At 41.1% G+C, this 24,348-nt stretch overlaps 1 protein-coding gene across 2 annotated transcripts in view; it reads left to right on the top strand.

Moving 5' to 3' along the window:
- TAFA4 (TAFA chemokine like family member 4) overlaps positions 1–24,348 on the top strand; it is a 147,697-nt gene that overhangs the window by 33,272 nt on the left and 90,077 nt on the right. For both annotated transcript variants that reach the window (XM_010951953.3, XM_074344497.1), the window contains exons 2-3: positions 7,123–7,258; positions 9,820–9,935. In XM_010951953.3, coding sequence (XP_010950255.1) covers positions 7,245–7,258; positions 9,820–9,935 — 130 coding nt within the window. In that variant the 5' untranslated portion in view covers positions 7,123–7,244. The remainder of the gene's footprint in view (positions 1–7,122; positions 7,259–9,819; positions 9,936–24,348) is intronic.

Genomic DNA, 24,348 nt, shown 5'->3' on the forward strand with positions numbered 1-24,348 from the left:
TGTCAAACAAAAGATGATTTTAAGGTTGGAAATTTAATAAAGGTTTAGATTAAGCTTTTAAGAAGCATTTATCCCACTAATGGATTAACATGGCCAATATTGCCTGTGATGGGCATTCTCTTGCTATGTAATCCTGCTGCAGTGGAATTTACTGTGTATATATGTCCATGAGCTTAATGTTCTCAGTAGCTGAATCTTAACCATATTTTCCCTAAAATGTTCTGAGTCATTGTTACACATGGGAGGCACCTTGATGATCAACTAGATGAACTGTATTTGTGTACAGGTGAGGAGTTAGGGGAGCATAGGAGTGAACTGACCATTCATTTAGGAGTAAAACTAGAGATTTTCATTTATTCATTTATTTAACAAGACATATTCAACACCCATGATGTGCAGGGCATTAAGTTAGAGATTAGGGTAGAAGAGAAATAAGATGTCACCCCTCCCCTCCAGAGATTTGCATTCTGTTTGTAAATGAACGGATGACCCCACCCCCACGTTGTAACCCTTAAAATAGTAGAGATGCTGTTACTGATGGTTACGTGCAGCTTGCTTTATTTTTATGTCTGTTGTGTAGACCTGAGATCATATCATGTAAAAAGTTTTTAGACACAAGTTCAAGTGCTTGGCAACCTGTGGGTAGGCTCCACAATATTCTGTTGGCTATTTACTATGTTAAATAAAATCCTTGGACACTCTGTTTTGATTCTTTGAAAAACGAGAAACGAGAGGAAATTTTCCAATTAAAAACTGGTCTAATTAAAAGAAATAAACTCTCTGCTGTAAGGATAATTGGTCCTTGAGAGATTTATGGCTCCATTGCCATTACTGCTCACACGTGTTCAGCCCCGGACCCGGGCAGCTTTCCCTCGGAAGACAAGCTGTGTGGTCATGCTGGGTGTCCCTGAATTTGGTGAGTGCATTTTATTTTATGTAACTTGCCGTTTGTTTTCTCTGTTTTATGTCTGCTGGCTCTCCGTGAACCGCTATCACTCAGTGATGATTGCTTTTTGTACATTTAATGGTCACTCCAGTTTTTCTTCATTAACAAAATGCACTGTTTGTCCATATTTCCGTTCGAAAGGAATGTGCCACTGCACTGAAATAAAGATACCGTGAGGCTGTAAGGAATTTCTCAGTTCTTAAAATGACAGAGTGTGAGCCTTATAAAAGCCCAGCGTGTCTATCTAATTTATCTGAGTCATCTCTGACCAGAAGGGCCCTTTTGAAGAACTCTACCACCTCATTTAAACAAGATGGTTTTGGTAAGCCTCGAAATTAAAAATGCCATTTATAAAATTTTATAAAATTCTTTAATATTTAATGGACCCAGTTATTGTCCTTAATGGCTCACTTGGAACGTGGTTTAGCACGTTGTTAAATGGTTCAGGAGTAAAGCCTTCATTGTTGTTTTAAAGCAAGCAATAAAAAAGCAATATAGGACACGTATATACCACATTTTGGCAGAAAAAGTGTCTGCCACTTTAACGTATGACAGTGAATGGGCTCTGTATTACAAAGTCATTCCGCGCATCCTGTGATAGTCATAAACGACAGCTCAGCTGAGGCATCAGCCTTATATCAGTGCTTGAAATACAATCACCGAAGTGCCGATAACCTATGAAACACATTTGCGTTCATCAGCACCCTCTTAAAAATAAAAGGCTTGTTAATACTTGTCTTGTTTCAGAGTGAATTTGTCAGGAAAGAGGTTAAATTTAGTTTGCATACTTTTGTGGAAAAGCTGTTTGACAATTTCTGGAAGACAATTCAGCGTGGTTGTGTTAGTCAAGCAACCGGAAATGGAAGCATCTTTCCTCCTTTCTGTCTGACGAAATGATGAATTATTTTATGTAGGCAACTTCTATTTCAAAAATCTCGATTGCTTATCAGAAAAGCCCTCACTTAGAGGGACCATCTTTTCATCCCTTTTCCACTCATAAAAAAAACTCTTTTTTTTACTCCCCAAACCCAGGTTGCTAATTTACAACGGGGAAGAGGGTAGAGCGTGGTGACAGGTCTTGATCGGTTTGAAATTAGTGTGGAAAAATGATTTACCGCAATGTCTAAACTCTGAAGGGTGTGTCACCTCTTACATCGTTAGCTGGAAGAATTTCTCCTTGCGCCCTGATACCCTAGGGGCTGAGAACCACAGTTACCAGGTTATCCCAGCAGATCCCACCCGGGAGCTCAGATGAACTGATGGCGAGTCTGGAAATAGCTAATTATTCAGACGTCCCCCCCGCCTCCGCAGGTGATGCAAGATGGAACCTGGAAACCTGCTAGGTGAGTGGGCAGGCAGGGAAGGGCAGTGTGGATGTGTAGCTGGCGGACTGTCTGTTCATTAAGCCACAGTCTGCCTCGCTGTATTGTTGCAAAAATGCTTCTGAGTTGGAGTTTGCCAGGAAATGAGTCTCAGCGGATGCACCGACCAAAAATCCATTTTGTTTTGTCTTGTTTCCACTGCTGAATTCCTTCATAGACATGAACAGACGTCATTTAGCCTTCACGTGTTGTATTCTGACTCCGCTGTGTATTTACTGAAGTGTTTTCGAGGAGTTCTGCCCTGAAGTGTGGTTGTTTCCCATCTGTTTGAAAAATGGCAGCTTAAGCACTCAAGGTCTTCAGAATTTTTGTACGTTTGGTCTTAATTTGGGAAACGACATAAGCCTTTAATAAATGGGCAGTAAGTCTGAACCCCGCAGCAAATCAGAACCATGTTTTTCATCAGCTTTTCAGAGATGAGGCAGAATTTATTTTGGGATTAATATAAAATAGCTTAGGGTCTGGTAGCTAATTCAGTCCAGTTGCCTACACAGGTTGGTCCACAGACAATTTTTATTTTTAGGTTGTTTACCAATGTCTTGAATTCCTGAAGAAAGAATTCTTTTCAGTCTGTTTACTGAAGCATGAAAAAGACCTTACAGTTTTTGAAAACATTTTTACAAGGATTGAAACAGTAGGTACCTTGGTGCCAGATGGCTTGAATTTGAATCCTGGCTTAGCCACTTGCTAGCTGAGTGACCTGCTAGCTGAGTGACCGTGGGCAAGTTCCTGTCCCCTTATACCTCATCTGTATGGCAGGATGTAAATAAATCCTCCTTTTAAGTGAGTTATTATTTTAAAGTGTTTAACACAGTGCCTGGCCCATAGGAGGCACTATGTAAGTGCTTTTTAAATAAAAACAAATGAACTTCTTCTGGGGACTTGGGTGGGTGCTAAGAGAATCGAATTAGCCAGAATGTTCCAACTATCAAATTTCCTTATTGTTTAAGATTGGTGATAAGTTCCAAATCATTTTAGTCTTTGTGATACACTGAAGCCTTTTAAGTGAATTTTTTGGGGAGGGTAAGGTAATTAGGTTTATCTATTTATTAAAAAAAATTTTTTAATGCAGGTACTGGGGATTAAACCCAGGACCTCGTACATGCTAAGCAAGCGTTCTACTGCTGAGCTATACCCTCCCCCCTTTTTAAGTGAATATTTAATGTTTTATTTTGATATAATTTCGGACTTAATGAAAAGTTGAAAGCATAGTACAAAGAACTCCTTCCTGTATACCTTTGACCTGGATTCACCAATTGCTTGCATTTTGTTCATTTGTTTTTATGTTCATTCATTCACTCTTTTCTTTCTTCCTTCCTTTCCCTTTTTTCCTCTCTTCCCACCCCCCCCCAGAATTCTTTGAAAATAAGTAGGAGATACTTGCCCCTTTTATTCTTAAGTATTTCAGTGTGTTTTTTAAATAGCAAGGACATCCTCTGTCTTAATTGCAGTATAATGATCAAAATCAGGAAATGTGATGTTTGATACAACCCTGTCATTTAATGTACAGGCTGTGTTTAGAAACTGTTTTGTCCCAGTAATGTCCTTTAAAGCTGTATGTGTGTATATATGTGTATGTATGTGATGAATGTGTGTGTATGTGTGTGTATATGTTTGTGTTCATGTGTATGTCTGTGTGTGTGCAGTTCATTCTGCCACTGACTGTGTGTGGGTATTTTTCCTGGCCCAAGATCCAACACAGGGTCACAATTTCACTTAGTTGCCCTGCATTGCTTGTTTATTTGGAACAGTTCTTCAGATTTTTTTTTTTTTTTGTCTTTCATGACTTTGACACTTTTAAAGGCTACAGAGCAATGACATTGCAGAATGCCCCTCAAATTTGAGTTAGTCTGCTTTTCCCTCATGATTAGGTCCAGCTTTAAGGTCACTGTGTTTTCTGATTTTAAAAGGAACCGTGCTATTTTGTCACTGTAGAGTTTTTGGATGACAAGGACAACGTGTGGAGTGACGGGGGCTTAGCAAAACTGATGCCAGAGACGTTCTGAGGGGGCTTATCTCCAAGTAAATAACCACATTCCCAAAGCATAATCCTCTCAGGGAATTCACTCTACTACTAATGGTGAAGGCAAACACATCAAGAGGAAAGAAAGGGAGAGCTTCACTCTTTCCTTGGTAAGAAATCAAACGTAGGCAGAATTCCTTCTTGTGTACAACAGAAGTAAATTAAACACATGAAGAATGGTCTCCTCTGCCTTAGATCCTCCAAGTTTCTTGGTACCAGGAAACATAAACAGGCATTCTGTTTCTTTTGTTGTAAAAGAGTGACTGTCTCCACATAATAGTAACATGTAAGGTGAAAGATGAAGAATGTAATCTCGCGTCCAGATCTTGAGTGTTTTTAGTTCATTCTGAGAATGATTAGATATGTTAATTTTTTTTTTAGCCTAGATACGGGCAATGTCTTTCATCATTGTAAACACCCAGACTCTCAAAATTGGTAACTTTTAGATACATGCACCCCAATGTTCACAGGAGCACAATTTACAATATCCAACACATGGAAGCAGCCCAAGTGTCCCTCAACAGATAATTGGATAAAGAAGATGTGGTATATATATATACAGTAGGATACTACTCAGCCATAAGAAAGAATGAAATAATGCCATTTGCAGCAACATGGATGGACCTAGAGATCGTCATACTAAGTGAAGTAAGCCAGTCACAGAAAGACGAATATCATGGTATCACTTATATGTGGAATCTAAAGTATGACACAAATGGACTTATTTACAAAACAAAGAGATTCAGAGATAGAAAACAAACCTATGGTTACAGGGGGGAAAGAGGATGGGGAGGGATAAATTGGGAGTTTGGGATTTACAGATTCAAACTACTGTGTATAAAATAGATACACAACAAGGTCCTACTGTATAGCACAGGGAACTATATTCAATATCCCATAATAAACCATAATGGAAAAGAATATGAAAAAGAAAATATATGTGTATAACTGAATCACTTAGCTGTACACCAGAAACTAACACAACATTGTAAATCAAATGTACTTCAATTACAAAAAATGAATGACTTTTGAAACAGAATGATAGGAAGGACTGTGCTATTGCTGGGAGACGACTGGGAGGGAAATGAAGTGACCAGAAGGAAAGGCTTTTGGTGTCACGTACACAGTTATTGATGGTCTTGAACGTACTAAAGTTTGGAACCGACATGAAACAGTTAATCCTTTCAAGCGAGTACCCAGAGTACACTCTGGGAAAATCCGAGTGAGTAAGTTACTGTTCAGCCTAAAATTAAGCTCCTGGCTTTTTGTCTGGTGGACGAACTATTAGATCACATTTCACTGATAGATCCATTTTTTAATGAACTGAAAAAAGAATCCCCAGTGGTTCCCTTTGTGTGAAGAAAACAAGGTAAATATTAGCTGGGAAAGGTCATTTTGGTTTCCAATATGCGAGGAGTTCATTATGACGGGTTCTGATAAATTATACTGTGCATTTCTTTCCAGTAACAGAAGGTCACGTTGTGCTCTTGGGTGTCCATCAGGACACACACACTTAATAAAGTTGGAGGATCTGAGAGACGAACAGTTGCCAGTTTTTTTTTTTTCCCAAGTAACGTATTTATCCAGTTATTCAAAACCATTTCCTTCTCATAGAGCTGATCACTCAAGGTCTTTTCTCTCTCTTCTGTAGCCCCAAAGGGCTGGGGGTCTTCAAGCCTGTCACCTGAAGTGTTCCCTAGGCAAACATCTGTAATTATCTCCAGGGCCATCCAAAGAAGAGCACAATCTAAGTTGTGCTTTGTGGTGGATTTGTAATGGGTTCAGCAGGATTCAATAGTAATTAGATTGTGTTGCAAGGATTTTTTTTTTTTAATGGAGGTACTGGAGATTGAACCCAAGACCTTGTGCATGCTAAGCTTGTACTCTGCCACTGAGCTGTACTCATTCCACTGATGATCATGTTTATGTCATATCTGCAACTGAAATATTTTTGATGCCCATCATTATTTCTCTCTGATCTCCACCCCTGGGAGGGAGATATGTAACCGGCAATGTTAAAAATGGTATAGTTTCATTTGTTTCACGTCTTTTCCCTTGAGACGTCTTGGTTAGGAATCATCTGAGTTCTTGAAAAAAATGTTTTCACTGAGTAGAAGGGTCCTTTTAGGTCTAAGCATTAAAGGAGCGTGTTGAGTCTCAGTTGTGGTATTAACAAACAAGTGTGGGGTTTTTGTGTTTTTTGTTTTGTTTTTAGTATTTTGGTATGGAGTTTTACATTGGAATGACTTTTGCCCTCTGCCTCCCATCAACATTTTTCAAAAAGCATCCTTGCCAATCGTTTAGCGTCATCTTCAGGTTTATATGATCCAAAGCTGGGAACTCAGGTCTTCATGCTGGCTTTTCCATTGCTCTGTGAACTTGGGCAAGCTGTGGCACTCTTGGGATTAGATCATCTCCAATTTTGTTTTCATGGTTGATGAAATGTGAGAGTGAAATTCTGCATCCTGAGTGGTTTGGGACCCTCTGTCAAATTTGGGATGCATTTGCTGCAGAAGGAACGTCTACTTTAAAATTATATTCTGTTAACTAATATATGGCTAGTTAATGAGGGCAGAATTCTGTATCTCCCCCCTTCCCCACCCCATCTATTGGGACACACTTTACAAATGTGGATGTGTTTGACAGTCTACCACTTGCCTATGACCACAGGCGTCATTGGGGAAAAAAAAACATTATTTTCCTGCTGGAAATCTGTATCATTTCAACATGAAAATGCTAATGGTTTCCTGTCCTTTTTGTTTTCTAAATAGGTCTTCCAAACTAAGATAACTTTTTGGAACTGCAGAAATGGTTGATCCCAGCTACAAATGGGAGTTTGGAGTCATTCTGAAATACATCCTGGAATAATTGTGTTTGACTGGAACCAAATATTATGAAGTCTCCAAGGTAAAATGATTTTCACACATACCTAGAGATGATATCTTTACGAAGCATTAAGAATTCAGCAACACTGACTGTCTTAGAGTTGATGATCCTTTATAAAAGCCTTCTTTTATATTGGGTTTTTGGGAATTTGGGGAGTTTAAAAAATTTTATCTCATCTTTGACATTATTTCAGTTTGTGAAGCAGTGTTTTGGTTATGCAGCAGGGTAGGTGGTGACATTTTTAAGATAAACCAATTTTGTTTTGCATTTGGACAATAATGTTCAATGTAGAAGAAACTGAAGTATTACAGTAGACATTGTAGGTGAGAAATCCTTCTATTGGGGGGTCTGGATTATTGGATGAAATAAAAAATTATTGCTCAGTAGGTGCCCACTTAGGCATTTCTCCAGGAAATCATAGCTGTCGTTAAGGAGAGACTTGTTCTCGGCCCTAGGAACTCATTGCTGTTCATCCTGGACGCTGGTACATAGAATTATCCATGAAGAAGAAGTCAGATCAGGGATGATTACCCGAGATTTCAAATAGTGGCCCTTAAGAATTTTAGATTTGGGATTTGTTGTTGGTATCCAACCAGGAAAACAAACCATTCTGAGAACGTGGAGCAGAGGGAATTGAATTCAGGGCACCGGTTACACATGTGGTAGGAGAGTCAGAGAAATAACACGGAGGACGTGGAGGTGGCCCAGAGATGAGCAACAGCAGGAAGCTGCTAGCATCCTGAGGCAGCTGGGACCCCGGAAGGCAGCCCTGCGTGCCGGTGCCTGGGGGAAGGGACCTTCAGTGGGAGCTGGAGCCACAGTGGGCCCTTCTGGTAGGAACTGACACTACGGGAGACACACGGCTACTCCATCGATCCTGCCAAGACCAGGAAGGTGGGAAGAAATAGCCCAGCCTTTCCCTTCCACCCTCCAGGCTTCAGCCAGTGTCTCCTGTTGGTTAAACCCAGGCAGTCAGGAGCCAGGTGATTCAGGACTGCGGAAAATGCAGCGTGCAGGAGGCACCAGGGGAAGGGGAACGGATGGGCCTGAGGGCAAAACAGGCCCAGACTGGGACAGGGTTCATATTTGAGACCTCTTCCCATGACATTTTAATGAGCATGACCTGGACTTCTGTCCCTCAGAGGACGGGTCTTCTCTTGAGGCTGATGCCCACAGCCCCACGAAGTAAAGTTTGCATATGCCCTGGAATCTTCCTTCTGAAGATGGACAGTAGTGGACACTATGATGCACTGTCTAGAACCCCCTTCAGGAATGATGTGTCTCCTCAGCTGTTGGAAGTACTGAGGAAGATGGCCTGCGGCTTCTTTGAATTGTCCTCAATTCAAAGAGCTACCTTGTCTAAGATTACCCCTTACATCCAATTACTTAGCAAAATGTAAGTACAAAGGCTGGCTCCTCACCCCAACTTGGGACCACAGAGAAGGGGAATGTCCATTCATATGAAGTTAAGTTTGTTTATTCTCCCAGCTTCATTGAGATAAAGTTGGCACATAGCATAGTATATGTTTAAGATGTACAATGTGTTGATTTGGGATGTTTATAAATTGCAAAATGATTAGCACCATAGTGTCAGCTACCACCTTCATACCATGGAGTTCTTATTTCTTTTTTGTGGTGACAACATTTAAGATCTACTTTCTTAGCAACTTTCAAGTATATGGTACAGGATTTTTAACTACAATCACCATGCTGTACATTACCTGCCAAGACTTGTTCATCATATAGCTGGAAGATTTGACCTTTGACCAGTATCTCCCCATTTCCCCCACTCCCAACCCTTGGTAACCACCATGCTACTTACTATCTGTTTCTCTGAGTTTGTCTTTATTCGATTCTATATATAAATGAGACCATATAGTATTTGTCGTTGTCTGTCTGACTTACTTTACTTGGTAATAATGCCCTCAAGGTCCATCCAAATTTTTTGCATATGATAGAATTTCCTTTTTCATTGCTGCATAATATTTCATTATATCTATCTATCTATCTATCTATCTATCTATCTATCTATCTATCTATCTCACTCACATCTTCTTTATCCATTTATCTCTTGGCATCCATATGAAGTTAAGTTTATTTTATATTCACCTGTACTGGCCCATATTTCCAGCAAACTTTGAGATTGGATTAAAAATTATTAGCTCAGTCTTCCAGGCCAGAGGGCATTAATATCCAGTCAGAGAAACCAGATGCAGAAACCATGTACCTTTTATTTGAATCCAGCTCTTTGTGTGTAGCTTTTAAAATTTCATGACATAAAATAGTATATAACCCCGATGTGTTACCAGGGTGACTCAGGCTACACTCTAGGGATTTATAAACAGCCTTCTCACAAGGTATGTAGCTAACTTGGAAAACTTTAAAGTATAAAAGGTTTTTTTTGAAAATTGAGCTAATGCCCAGTGCAGATAGGGTTTGATTGGCCTTCAGTGTCCTTGAGGGGAAAAGAAGTCCGCTGCCCAGCATCTCCCACTGTTGTCCCCCACCTTCTCAGGATCCTGTTTGCAGAAGAGCCCCGCGCCACTCAGCCCTCACTGCCTTGCGTCCTGCTTTCTCTCCAGGATGAGAGTCTGTGCTCGGTCGGTTTTGCTGTCACACTGGCTCTTTCTGGCCTACGTGTTAATGGTGTGCTGTAAGCTGATGTCCGCCTCCAGCCAGCACCTCCGGGGACATGCAGGTAAACCCTTTAAGCTCATTATGCGTTGCTGAGATCAATGAATTAAAACCCTTGAATCAAACGGCAGAGCCCATGTTTTAGACGCAGGTAATTGACACGAGCTTTGATGGTGTGTAAACAACCAGGGGAGGCATGAAATACAGCAGAGTTTAAATGCAGTTGAACAGGTTGGTGTTTACAGAGTGTTGTTCTGGACATCTTTTTTTTTTTAAAGATGTTCTCCACATTTCCCTTTTTCCTTTTCCTTTCCTGAATACACTTTTTTTTTTTTTTTGGTACTAATTTTTCTCAAGGAATTCTGGAAAACCGCTGTGTATATATACTCCAGCTACCTTTGAAGGCAGAACATCTTTATTGATAAACGTAAACGAACACTTACAGGGCTATAGTGAAGGGAGCTTTCAGCTAACTTAAAACCCGTAACGTAGTGAATGATTGAAAAAGAAGAAATAAGCAGTGGTAACTTTTGCACAGGGCTGAAAATGGAGTGTGTCAAAGTTTGAGAGAATCATTCTGATAATTTCTAGTCAGACCCATGTCAGTACCTTGCTCATTTCTAAAGAAAGATTAAACTAATTAGTTAAGCGCGCGTGTGTGTGTGTGTGTGTGTGTGTTTCTCTTCCCTTTTCCTTGTTATATCTACATTTAAAGTGACACAGACTTGGAAAATCCCCGGTGAATTGTGTTTTCTTGAATAATTCATATTTGTGGGTGGACCTGTAGCCAAACAATTAACTTACTGTCTCTGCTTGGGTAATTGGAGCAGGGCAGTGCCAGGCATGTTTTGACTTTACAGTGAAAGAGTGACGCTTGAGCCCTAAGCCATGTATGTGTCAGAATTGTCAAGTCTCTCTCCAAGAAAGTATGCAGAGAAATTCATTAGGCATCCTTACCCTCAGATACACAGCAGGTCAGGCTTTCCACTCAGTTATTCTGATAATTTAAAGTTAAGACATGATTTTAGGCTTGAGTTTTTAAACTCTCTCACAACTCAGTTTTCCGTCCTCAAATGACAGTTTCAAGAAGACAGGAGAAATAATCATTGAAACTTTAATGAATCAGCATAAAATCGATGCCTTTTGGCTGCTGCAGAAGTGCCCAGGGCTAGCTGATCATAGTGCTGCGTAACTTTTGATGAGCTTTTTCTCGAGGATGAAGTGTCTGAAGTCATTAGTCTTATCTGTTTCATACATGTCTCCTTTCTTGGATGCTCATAGAGTCAGGCTAGCAAAGATGACAAGCAATTCAGTGGTGCTGTTTATGACCAGTATAATTCCAGGTTTCCAGGACCTGGGTTGGAGGGGTTGTGCTGGAAAGTGATCAACGTTTGAAGGAAACAGAGGACACGACTGAACCTTCGATTTTTAATCTTTGTGGCAATCCTCATTTCATCCCATAACCCTTTAAATTAGGAAAAGGTGGAACTAAATCTCAATTAAGATTAGAATTGTGTACACCAGAAAGGCAGTATCTTCCATATAAGCAAAAACCCGACAGCAACAAGGAGGGTGAGATGTCCAAGCGCAGCCTGGGCAGGTCTGGATAAATAAATGAGAAGCTCATGCTAGAATTTTTAGATGATTTTATTTGGATTCTCAGGTACTTGGTTTTTGGTTTCTCTTTGAAATTTGGGGGGATTCTTCCTGCTTTCATTTTTGGAATTTAAGTCCCTCTCCCCTCTCATCTTAACAGCCACCAAAGCAACCAGGACGGGCTCCTGCCCACAGGGGACTCTGTCCTCTTACTGGGGCTGCGGCTGCCTGCCGAGCCATCTTTGCAGAGGTACAGGCATGCCTCCTTTTACTGCACTTGGCTGCTTGACTGTGCAGCCCAGATACTGCTTTCTTTACAAATCAAAGGTTTGTGGCAACCCTGCATAGAGCAAGTCTATTGTTCCCATTTTTTTTCCAACAGCATTTGTTTACTTCATGTCTCTGTGTCACATATGGGTAATTCTTGCGATATTGCAAACTTTTCCTTTATTACTGTGTTTGCTAGGATGATCTGTGATCCAGGATCTTTGATGTGACTATTGCAAAAAAAGATTATGACTCGCTGAAGCCACAGATGTTGGTTAGCATTTATAGCAATAAGGTACTTTAAGATTAAGGTATGTACATTGCTTTTTTTTTTTTTTTTAGACATGATGCTATCGCTTACTTAATAAACCACACAGTATAGTGTAAACATAACTTTTATATGCACTGGGAAACCAAAAAATTAATGTGTCTTGTTTTATCTCGTTATTTGCTTTATTGTGCTGATCTGGAACCAAAGTCACAAAATCTCTGAGGTCTGCCGGTACCTTTTGCCTCTGCGCTAGGTGGGGGTGGGTTTGTAGCGTCTCTGAGTGCTAGGTGGGTAAATACGTCAGCTAGACCTGCTGCACTACGGTCTTTTAGGGCCCTCAGTGGAGGGAAGCCCTGTCTTTTCCACCCGCGGCCCTGAAGGCTGTTCTGGAGTGGTCTCCGTTCCAGCCAGCAGGAGGGCAGTGGGCAGGGAGGGCACACCTGGGAGGCGCTGATGATCAGGGCGGGGTGCTGACGGCATCGCTTGAGCTGTCCTGCCATTGGCTGGAGCCTAGGCCCCGCCCCCACCTAGCGCAGAGGCTGCTGGGAAGCGCACCCTACCTGCGGGCCCAGGTCGAGGAGGAGGCGGACGACGGTGGTTTTTGGTGAGTGTCCGGCAGCCTCTGGCACAACGTTTTAAGGTTTTAGTTGCGCAAAATGCCTTTCACAACTTTTAGACTAACTTATATTTCCGCCAACAGTAGTAGCGTGGTGATAGTGGCCCTTTCCGAGCACCCTTATCAGCTCTGGGTGAGCTCAGGTCTTGATGTTTTGCAAATCTGGTCATGAAAAAGGCTGTTGGATTGTTTTGACTTGCATCCCTTTTTGACTAAAGACTTAATGTGCTGGGGGAGTATTTGTATTTTTTTTTTTTTTCCATTGCACTGTCTTATCCTTTATTCATTTTTTCTCTTGGCTCTGTTGGTTACTTGTTCTGCGAAAGCTCATTGTAAATTGAGAACACCTGAGTATGTTGACCGTTATTTCCCTGCTACTTACTGCTTTTTCTTTGCCGGGTCCCCCGGTTCTAGCGGGGCTGTGTGGTAGGGGGCGTGGGTGTGGTTGTGGTTGTGGTTGTTGTAAAGTTTTCTAATGAGCCTGAAGCGTGTGGAGTTTCTTCCCGAATTGCGCTCAGCTGGTGAAAAAGTCAAGGGTCAGACTTGAGAAACTGGCGGGATTTTTGGGTGTATCTGAGACAGCTTGAGACGGGAGCAAGCTGCAGAAGAGTTAACTGCAGGAGCTCGTGTACAGTGTCCAGAAGGACTCCTGACACCTGTCCCAAGAGCTTTGTGGTTCGTGCCGGCCAATTAAAGAGACCGTGGCCCTAGGAAACCGTAGTCACAAGTTTATTGGATGCTTTTAATGGCTCAGGTGAGAGTGGCTGATTGATGATTGTGTCTAAACAAGGAGATATTTGACAATCCCATCTCCACTCATCCCTTTAAGACAAAGACAGGGGAGAAGGTGGGACTCAGCAGCCCCTAATTTGGGCAAATGGGGTGTGGAATGAAGTTTCATTTTGGTTCAAGCGTTAAAAATCAAAACAATAAAAACGCACCTCATTTTCACAGGGTTGGTGGTGGGAATCAAGGCAAATGGCACTGATAAACTTCCACGAGTCCAGAGGTAGTATTTTTAAAGAATTAGAAAGCACAAAGTTCATCTTTGTTGTTTCTAAAATTCTACCTGACATAATGATTGAGTACGAGACCACATGGGCTAAAACCATAGAAAAGGTGCAGGGGGCAATCAGTAGCTTAGTTTCTTTTAAAAGGAAGCCTGCGTTAACTCTTATTTCTCCAACTAGCAATTTGTTCTTTCCCGCATGATTTTCTTTCCCCCTGCATGCAGCATCATTTCCCCCCACAAGAGGGCAGCAAATGTAACGCCGCGGAAAGATGCTGACAGTTTCAGAAACTATAGAGTCATGTGAAATTAATTGTTTAGAGATAACCAAGTTTCTTATGTATAGCACAGGGAACTCTATTCAATATCTTGTAGTAAATTATAATGAAAAAGAATATTAAAAGGAAGATATGTATGTATATGTATGACTGAAACATTATGCTGTACATCAGAAACTGACACAATATTGTAAAGTGACTATATTTCAATTTTAAAAAGTCTACTTTCAATTAAAAAAATAATCATTTTGGGATATTTGTGAAAGTCTCATCCTGAGTCCACAGGTTGAGTCTGAGACACAAAACACCCTCCATCCTGGAGATTTATCCCTGAGACTATTTGGACACTTCAGAAATTTAGATTTTCCCCTTTGAAGTCAGAATCATGGCTCCTCTTCTGAAGTAGCTGGGAGAGTTGGGAACTCAGGTGCTGCTGGTCTACAAGTTCATTTTAATAGTTCCATTTCACCAGAGGACTTTAAGGATGACCTTGTTTGGGTTGTTTTAATTCCAGCAAATGCTATGGTGCCTAGCTACTATTTAATATGCTCTGTTTAGGTGCAAAGCCTCCTATTTAATATATTCCATCCAGGTTTTAAGGCCCTGAGAAATGTGAGCACAACTTAAAATGAGACAGTGGAGCGTAAGGAATCTGGAGTCAAACATAATCCTGGTTCTGCCACATTCTGGCTGTGTGACTTGTTCAGGCTACTTAACCTCTCTGAACCTGTTTCATTCTCTGTAAAAATGGAATGATGTATGTGCCTACCTTATGGGGTTGTTAGAATGACTAGATAAGAAAGTAGGTGAAGGGATTAGTACATAGTAAACTCTTAAAAAATGGTAGCTATTTTCACATTTAGAGACCTCCAGAATGAGGGAGAGTCTGGAAACTTTCAAGGAGTGATTGAGGACTCCATAGCTCCCTATGTGTAGGGAGATAGGATCAGTGGCTTAAAATTTGAAGATTTATCGTGTACAAGGGAAAAAAACTTGTTTTCATTGTTCTGAAAAGCTGACTGTAATGAAGAGAGTTTCTTTAGGAAGACTGGGGTTTCAGCTCAACCTTAAGAAAAGAAAATTTTCTGACAAATGAGGTTTCACCATCCTGGGGACGGAGTGACCCGGGGGTACTGAGAGCCCTCTTACCTGCTGCGCGCAGGTAGGTCTTCTGTCGAGGAGGACACCTCACTGATCTGGAGCTGGTGTCAAGAAGTGTGACAGGGCTGAGATTTCACCCAGCTTGTAAGCTGACAGGTCAGCCTGTCAGTTTCCTGGATGCTGAGAACCCTGGGTCAGTGGTGAAGGGTTTAGTTGGCACTGCCCAGGAAGCAGCAGGAGCTTCAAGTTAGCTTCTGTTCTCCTTTCATTCTTGGGCTGTTGACCAAACCACCGTGGGAACTCAGTCTCTTCTTCTGTAAAGTGGGGATAATCAACATAAAAGTCATCCTCATAAGTCATAATGAGGAATCGGTTAACGTCTGGAAAATGTGAAGACTTGCGTTTGCGTAGTAAAGTGTCCAATAAATGTTAGTCATCTTTATTGAAAACTGGCTTCTACTGAGTGTATATCATTTTTTAACACATATTATTTTCCATTATAGTTTATTACAAGATATTAAATATAGTTCCCTGTGCTACAGAGTAGGACCTTGTTGTTCATTTTATTTTTTTATTTTTTGAACTGACTATACAGTTGTATTACTTGAAGTACGGTTAATTTATAATGTGTTACTTGGTATACAGCACAGTGACTCAGTTATACATATATGTATTCTTTTTCAGATACTTGTCCATTGTGGGTTATTACAAACTATTGAATATAGTTCCCTGTGCTCTACAGTAGGTCCTTGTTGTCTGTCTTATATACAGTAGTGTGTATCTGCTAATCCCAAACTCCCAATTTATCCCCCCAACCCTTGCCCTGCTTTCCCCTTTGGTAACCATGTTCGTTTTCCATGTCTGTGAGAGTATATCCCAGAGTATATTCCATTTTATAGAGGTTCTGTAATGTTTAAATTTATGGAAATTTAGGTTTTCTGTTTTCTCTGTTATAAATGATATTGCAGAATGTGAATGTTGTGCTTGTGTGCTTTGGTGCCTTGTGTTGTTTTTAACTTTGGTTAAATCGTTTGAAGAGTAACTGTTGCACCTCCCTTGGGGCCCATGTTTCTGTCCCCTATAATGGCTGAAATTTTATAGGAACCCTGCAGATGATTTTCATTGGAATGACTATTTTAGCCCTAATTTTCCATAAGAAACTTCCATTTCTTTGAAAGAGATGCAGATGGATTTGAAGAATATTTTGTCTGCACTGCCAGACGTCTGACACTAGGGGGCAGGCAAGGCTTAGAAGAACTGAATAGCAAGAAGCAGGATTCTAGCCTAAAGCAGCCGTTTGTACAGTGGAAACACGAGGGCCACACGTGTAATTTTAAATGTTCTACAACCACATTTAAAAAGTAAAGAGAAACACGTGAAGTTAATTTTAGTAATATATTTTATTTAATCTAATGTATCCAAACATGATCATTTCAATCTGTGGCCCAAGACACATTTCCAGCAGTCAGTAGCTCCGTGCAGCCACAGGCCAGTGCAATCTGTAACAAATTGCATCTTAATATTACTTTCTGAAAGATGAGAATTATGAGTTATTTGTGTTTTCATGGATTATTCCTAGGACACAATGTTTTATCTCCCTTTACTTCGCTTAATTTCTTTTTATGTTTTTAGTTTTAGTTCTTTTTATTTCTTTATTTTTTCCTTAATGACTATTTCTAAACTTAGGGAAAGTGCTGGGTCAGTGGGGTTGGTAACTCTCGTAAAGGGTGTGGAAGACAGTTCTGTTTCCTGATGAATGGCCTGTATGATAGTTCTTTGCAAGAGCATAGATTTAGGGAGAGAGAAGTGCAGTGTGAGTGATAGCTTCAGCCAGTAAGTCTTACAGTTACTCCCTGGAAGCTTATTTTGACCAATAATGGGCATTTACCTACTGGAGTGAAATCCAATGATACAATTTTAATATGTTTTTTTCTGTAACTGTCCTGCATTCCTGTCTCGCCCCCTCCATGAATGGTTCCTTCTTTAACTGTATGGATATATTTCTGTATAGGCAACTCCATAGCAATATCCTCTATTTTTAAAAATTTTGTTATTTTTTTAATTGAGTATAGTCAGTTACAGCGTGTCAACTTCTGGTGTACAGCGTAATGTCCCAGTCATGCATATGTATACATATATTCGTTTTCATATTTTTCATTAAAGGTTGTTATAAGATAGTGAATATGGTTCCCTGTGCTATCAGCAGAAATTTGTTTTTTATATACTTTTATAGTAGTGGTTAACATTTGCAAATCTCTAACTCCCAAATTTATCCCTTCCTACCACCTTTCCCCCAGTAACCATAAGATTGTTTACTATGTCTGCGAGCCTTGTCTGTTTTGTAGATGAGTTCGTTAGTGTCCTCTTTTTTCTTTTTCCTTTTTTTTTTAGATTCCACATATGAGTGATAACTTACGATATTTTTCTTTCTCTTTGTTCCTTACTTAGAATGATGACCTCCAGGTCCATCCATGTTGCTGCAAGTGGCATTGTTTTATTCTTTTTATGGCTGAGTAGTATTCCATTGTACAATATACCACAACAACTTCTTTATCCAGTCATCTGTTGATGGATATTTAGGTTGTTTCCATGTATGTCTTGGCTATTGTATAGTGTGCTGCTATGAATATTGGGGTGCATGTATCCTCTATAAACAAGAAAAGAATTATGGAATGGTCAGAAAGCCTGTGTTTTGGTAGTGAAGAAGGCATCTCTGTGATGATGCTTACTTGGTTCTCTCTCTGGGGAGCTTTTACACTAAAACACGTGGAGGCCCCACCACAGCTACGTTCATTCTGAATCCTGCAATATAGAGCCCGGGCAACTGTATTATTTAATAGTTGCCTGGTAAATATCAGAGCCACTGATTCAGAAGAGAAAAGAATCAGACATTTGGCTGTAGCTCTTGTCAAGCTCCAGTTTGATCCCAGTGGCGATGAGTTTCCCTTTCAGTCTCATTGCACCATGACTAGGGTGAGGAGAGGCCTGTCTTCTCCCTGTGACAGAGACCTCCATTGCCACTTCCTTGGGGGGGACTGTGAACGCACTTAGTCATTTTGCACTGGCGTGGCTATTACTGGATGCTAAGAGCTTGTAACATGAGGAATTCCACTGACCTCCTTCGTACCCTTCGCTGTATTTCCCCAGTGCCATCCTGTGGGCTCATCGTAATCTCGGTGTTTTATAAGGGAAAGGAACAGATTATATGAGGTGTTAATATTTGACTTCTCATCTCCTCGGTTGCAAGTTCAAGTCCCAGAGCCACCGGCAAGGTCAGCTTTATGAAACATCTGACAAATGAGCATGCTTCACATTTTTTTTCGTGGGGAGGAAGGGTTGTTTCAGTGACAGGGAATAAGGAACTCCAGTTGCTTAAGTGAGCTTGTGGGCCACCCTACACGGCACAGCAGGCTCTTCCTCCTGCCCCTTTTTGAGTCTTTGAGGCAGAAGAGACTTTTGACAAATTCTCTGGGTAGTCTGAAAAAAGATTCTCCTTACCCTCAAGAAGAAAGTTCCTCTTTGTTATTTCAAGCCGTGCACTTCAGCTTATCGAAACACAGCCTGCAATTTGGGGTTTAAAATGCCAGGGGTCAGTATCTCGTAACTGTATGTCATCACTACCCAAGGAAATCAGAATCTTTTGTCTCATATAAGGAAAGTAAAATCATTGGTAAAAGGAATCAGGATGGGTAGAGACAGGGTGGGAAGGGAAGCGAGGTTTGGCTTTTTCCCAGGTGTAGCTTGGATACTTGAATTGTCTGAGAGCATAGAGTGCTCTTAGACTAGCCCACCAGAAATAACAGTACTGAAAGGACATTCAAAGCCCCGTTGAAATGGGTTAATTAATTCTGAGAAGGCTGTGTGCAATAGTTAAAAACCTTTCCTCTCCTTTGCCGTGTCCTATTAGCGCGTATGTTTTGGGGAATGTCGGAAATCACATAAAAACTATAAACAATTTAAACAGGGTGAGGGGGGCCTGAAAATGGCAACATTTTGGACTGGGCTCTCATTCTGTTTCTTACTGTGGTGGAGAGGGTAATGGGGGAGCCAAAAAGGGACACTACAGAGAACTTTGTTTCAGGGAAAAAAAATAACAAGGGCACACAATAACATAAATGAATGCAGTCACCAGTGGGTCATTTTTCTGTCCTTTGTTGCTGACTTTGCATAACTCCCTGCTAAAGGGCTGGAAATACATACCAGCAATCCAGGGGTGGGAGGGGACTTGAATGGCTTGAACTTGGCACAAAGTGAAGGTGTGTGTCTTTTTTCCCCCCAAATCAAACAGTCATAAACTTTGCTATTTGGAAAGCATTTGCAAGGCCTGGTGGAAGTCATTTCTTGCAAGAGGAGCACTGAAAGCCTGGTCGGATTTGAGCCAGGGAGGTGAATGTGTTGCTGTATTCTCTGCCCCGCTCCCCTCCCCGCCCAGATGTCCCACAGTCGTCTTAAAGACTTCCAGATTAAGCGTCGACCAGTGGTGGCCAGCGATTTCTAACTGGGGATAGTCCATGTGTTTGAGCTGTTGCTGGTCAGTCATGTTCGATATGAAATCATGACCATATGTAAAGTGAGACGGCAGCAATCAATGCTTAATAGTTTTCTAGTCAGTGTACACCAAGAAATTTGGAACATCCACAGAATGGCTAGCCCAGCATCTTAGTTACCTTGTGTGTGTGTATCTTTGGAAGAAAAATGCTGGTGTTTGATCTCTCTGGATGGGAACAAGAAGGTTCTGAGTCTGTCTCTTCTGCTGTATGTTGTTCTGATCTTGAATTTGTTTTCCAGTGAGCCTGACTTGGTGAGTCTTGGGCATGTGACACATCAGAACCTGGGTTGTGTCTCTCAGTCACTGAAACCTTAAACTGAACCCTGTTAATTTTAGTATTTGTGATGATCCTGAAATGATAAGGTTAACATTTACCCACGTGCTGTCTATGACAAGAGATTTGCTAAGCAAATAAATCATGTAAATATATTTGTCTGGGAGCTGTTTAAGTTATCTTCAAAAATTGTCAAGTGCTTTGGAAGCATTTGCTTAACATGAAATGAAAGTGTGCCTTGGCTCTGTAAAGTCCTAGCGATGTGCGTTATTGAATAACAAAGTTACTCAGTCTCTCTGAGCCTCAGTTTCTTTTTCCTGGAAACTGGCATGACAGCACCCTCTATCTCAAAGAGTTTTTTTTTTGTTTTTGTTTTTTTTTTGCGAGGCTTAAATAAAATGGTTCATTATTCACAAAACAGAAACAGACTCAGAGACATAGAAAACAAACTTAGAAGACAAACAAAGACGGGATCATGCAAAATGTGACTAGAATAAATTCAGACATACACATACAACTGTACATTGATTCTTCCCAAGTCCTTACATTGCCCTGGGGTTTGAGCAAGAGAAGACAGCTACAGATTTCACTGTGGTTAATTTGAAGATGATCTAGTGGTTACGGTGAAGGGGCAAAACCCACAAAGGGACCATCAAGACCTCCCAGGCAGGGCCATTGCCTTCCCACTTTTGTACTTCTGTAAAACGGCTTGCTTCTAGGACAATGGAACTTACCCCTAAAGTTCCATTGGTTCCCAAAAGCTCACTCCTGATTGGTCCATTTCTAACACTTCATTTGCATATGGTACAAACTTAATTGAAACCTAAAACCCTATAAAAGGCTGTGTAAACCTACAGACGGGCTCCGGAGCTTGTTGTGTTAACACCTCTGGGTCCGCTGGCAAAATAAACCTGGGTTCTCCAGCCCTCCGAGTGTTGCTTGGTCTCTCGACGGGATTCAGGTTTCTGTAACGACCGGAGCCAGGGAGTAGGGGGTAGGGATAAATTGGAAGTTCAGGATTTGTGGATACTGACTACTATATATAAAACAGATTAAAAAAACAAGCTTCTACGATTAAGCACAGTGAACTATATTCACTATCTTATAATAATCTATAATAAAAAGAACATGAAAAGGAATATATATGTATAACTGAATCACTCTGCTGTATACCAGAGACTAACACAACATTGTAAATAAACTATACTTCAAAAAAAAAAAAAAACAAAATAGTTCAGATGAAGAGTTTGGTCTGACATTGGGAACTAAATACATGATTTTGATTTTGTTTTTCTAAACAGCTTTATTGAGGTGTAATTGACATATGGTAAACTTCACATATTTCAGAGAGTAGAGGTTGGTGAGCTGTAACATACACATACACTCAAGGAACCATGTCTACAATCAGGAGAATGAATATAGCCATCACCCCTGAAAGTTTCCTCCTGCCTCTTTGTAATCAGCTCCTCTTGCCCTTAGCTCCCCAGGCAACCACTGATCTTTTTGTCATTACCGACGAGTCTGCATTTTATAGAATTGTGTTTAGGTAAAATCATGTGGGATATACTCTTTTTTGTTTGATTTCTTTTTGCGTAGTCACTTAATGATTCATCCCCACGGTGTTGTGTGTAGCTCATTTCTTTTCATTGCTGAATCAGCCCGTTGTCTGTCACACGCAGTTTATCCATTCGCCTGCTAATGGACAAGTTGGGGCGTTCCCAGTTTTGGCCATTACAGATAGAGGTGTTAGGAACATTTCTTACAAGTGCTTATATGAACATGTGCTTTCCTTTCTCTTGAGGAAGCACCTAGGGAGCTGAGTGGCTGGTTCACATGGTAGACGTCCGATTGAGTTTCCAGGAAGTGTCAAACTGTTTTGCAAAGTGGTTGTACCAACTCACGCCCACCAGCAGAGTCTGAGCATCCTGGTTCCTTCGCATTCTTGCCAGCACTTGATATGATCTGTATTTTTACTTTTAGCCTTTCAGTAGGTGCGTGGTATCATATGGAGGTTTTAGGTTGCGTTTCCCTAGTGATAAATTGACATTGTACATCTTTTCATTTGCTTTTCTGTGTATCTGTGGTGAAGTGTCTGTTTAAATCATTTGCCCATTTTTTAAAAAGTAGAGTTGTTTTCTTAATATCGAATTTCAAGAGTTCTTTATATATTCTTGGTACAATTCCTTCATCAGATAAAAAAATCGCAAATATTTTCTGTCTATCCTCTTAACAGTGTCCTTCGAAAAGCAGAAGTTTCTTGTTTTGATGAAGTCCCATTTACCAATTTGTTCTCTTACGTACTATATACTTTTGATGTCTTAGAAGTATTTGCTTCTAACCCAAGGTCACAATGGTTGTTTTCTCTGAAGTGTTTTAATTTTAGTCTTTACACTTAGGTCTGTGATCCATTTTGATTTAATTTCTGTTTATGATGTACATTAATGCGTCTTCAGTAGGTAAAAAAAAAATTGCTCATTATAAATTCTCCTCTTGTTCCCTAGGTGAAGTTGCTGAGACTACTGGAAAATAATAAAACCATAGATGTATTTTTACATGACTTAGGCATTTTAAGAAGCCAGACTGACAGTGACTTAAAATAAAGGTGTGCAGTAATTTAAACAATACAGCTTTTCAGATAAGAATATTTTAAACAGATCACATTTGTGAATCTCTGAACAGTGAGAGGAACACTGGCCTGGAAGCCTGGAGACCAGCTTTTCCTCCAGACTGGGGCAATAACTAAGTTGTATAGACCGCAACAAAGCGTATAGCCTGTTGGCCTCAGTGTCGACAGCTGCCACACACAGATATGAAATGAGTTTGCAGTGGGCAGCTCTGCTCACTGGAGGTGGGGCAGGTTCTTACAGGTCTTTATGCTCATCTTGGTACCCAGAATTGCCTAGATCTGATAGATGTCCTTCAACTGTGTGTAGCTCATTTTTGAAGCATTTGTGGGTAGCTTTCTGATGAAGAAAATATAAATTGGCTTAAAAGGGTCTTGACTTCCAATGCTGTGTCAGGTCTAGATTTTCATAGTCAAAGAATACAGCAGTGCAGCCACCGTCTGACTGGAAATACTCTGTGAACTTGACTCTTTCTATAGAATGTATCCTTACTCATTTTAGCTGGGAAACCTCCAGCTAAGTGATCTTTTGCTCCGGGCCTTTCAGGCTCTGAGGTGTTACGAGGCTGTAGTGGGTGAGTTGATGGGCAGGTGTGGCTAGTGGGATTCAGTGTTGCTGAGAAGCCAGTTTGTTCCGGTGGTTCCAGTCCGAGTGAGTAGGTGATTCCACTCACCCCCCCAGCCCCTGACAGTGGGCACCCTGCTCAGTCCACGATGCTCATGGCTCGAAAGATGGCAGGGCTGGTAGGCAGAGTGATGTGTGTCACTATTAGAGTGTGTTTGCAGCTCAGGCTCTCCTCAAAAGTAGTCAGAATCTCTATGAAGATCCTGTAATATGTGCTGGTTTGGAAGCCCTCAGGAGCACGTTAATAAACAAGTTAACTAAGGTGAAAATAAACATCCTTGTGAGGACTGTCACATGATCCATTTGCTGCTCTCTCCTTTGTTTTTTTTTTACTAACAGTTTCATGTCTACAAACACACACACGTCGTAAGTGGTATTTACATATTGTTTAATATAACTGACTTCCTTTGAGATCCTAAACATTTCACCTTATGCATTTCTGTTACCTGTTCCCGAGGGGAAGTTGGTAGATCCAGCACAGCCCCCAAAAGATGAGGAGTTGCTGTGAGCATTGACTGCTGCATCTTAGCCTACCTGCCCTTCACGAGCCCCTCAAGCTGGGAAGGGCTGCTCTCAGCACAGGCATCTCATGGCCTCGTCAGAGAACTGTTTCCCCACAGGGAAGTGATGTGATGGTTGCATGGGAAGCCGTTGTATCAGGACCTCAGGTACCAAGAAAGATGAGCTTCCCCTCAGGCCAGCAGGGCAGGGAGCTGCAGCGGGCGGGTGTGGAATGCGTGGCACCGTGTTGTCATGCTGGGATGTGGAGCTTACATGTGATCGATTTGGGGGCCATTAGTGACGTTTTCATCCCCCCCCCCCATCGGGTGTCCAATGAGCTGAATCTGATTGCTCGCATTTGTCGTGTCAGTCTGCGTTTCCCCCAGGCGGGAGTCAGATGACAGGTCACAGGTGGCTTGGTTTCTGGGGAGTCTTAGTGTCCCTCCCCAGGCCAGTGCTGTCAGTGCTCCCACTGCACAGGTAGGCACATCTTTTGTGGCCTTTGTGGTTGGGTACGAACATGATTTGTGTCTGTCTCCTTTTCGAGGCAAGAATTCCTACAGTCAGGCGCTGGTATCTTGTTATTGTTTCACCAGGTACCTGGCACCATATGATTAAAAAAAATTAACACAGTGAGTGAATATTGACTATAATAGGATGTTTTCTCTTAAAGTAAAATTTCCCAGAGCCTGTCAATTCAGCTTTTCAGGATAAAAAAGGGGAAAGATTTTCCCAAGTTAGTCCCTGAGAGTGAAGGATGAACAGGC

Source organism: Camelus bactrianus, chromosome 17, assembly GCF_048773025.1.
Source record: "Camelus bactrianus isolate YW-2024 breed Bactrian camel chromosome 17, ASM4877302v1, whole genome shotgun sequence".
NCBI classification, from domain to species: Eukaryota; Metazoa; Chordata; class Mammalia; order Artiodactyla; family Camelidae; genus Camelus; species Camelus bactrianus.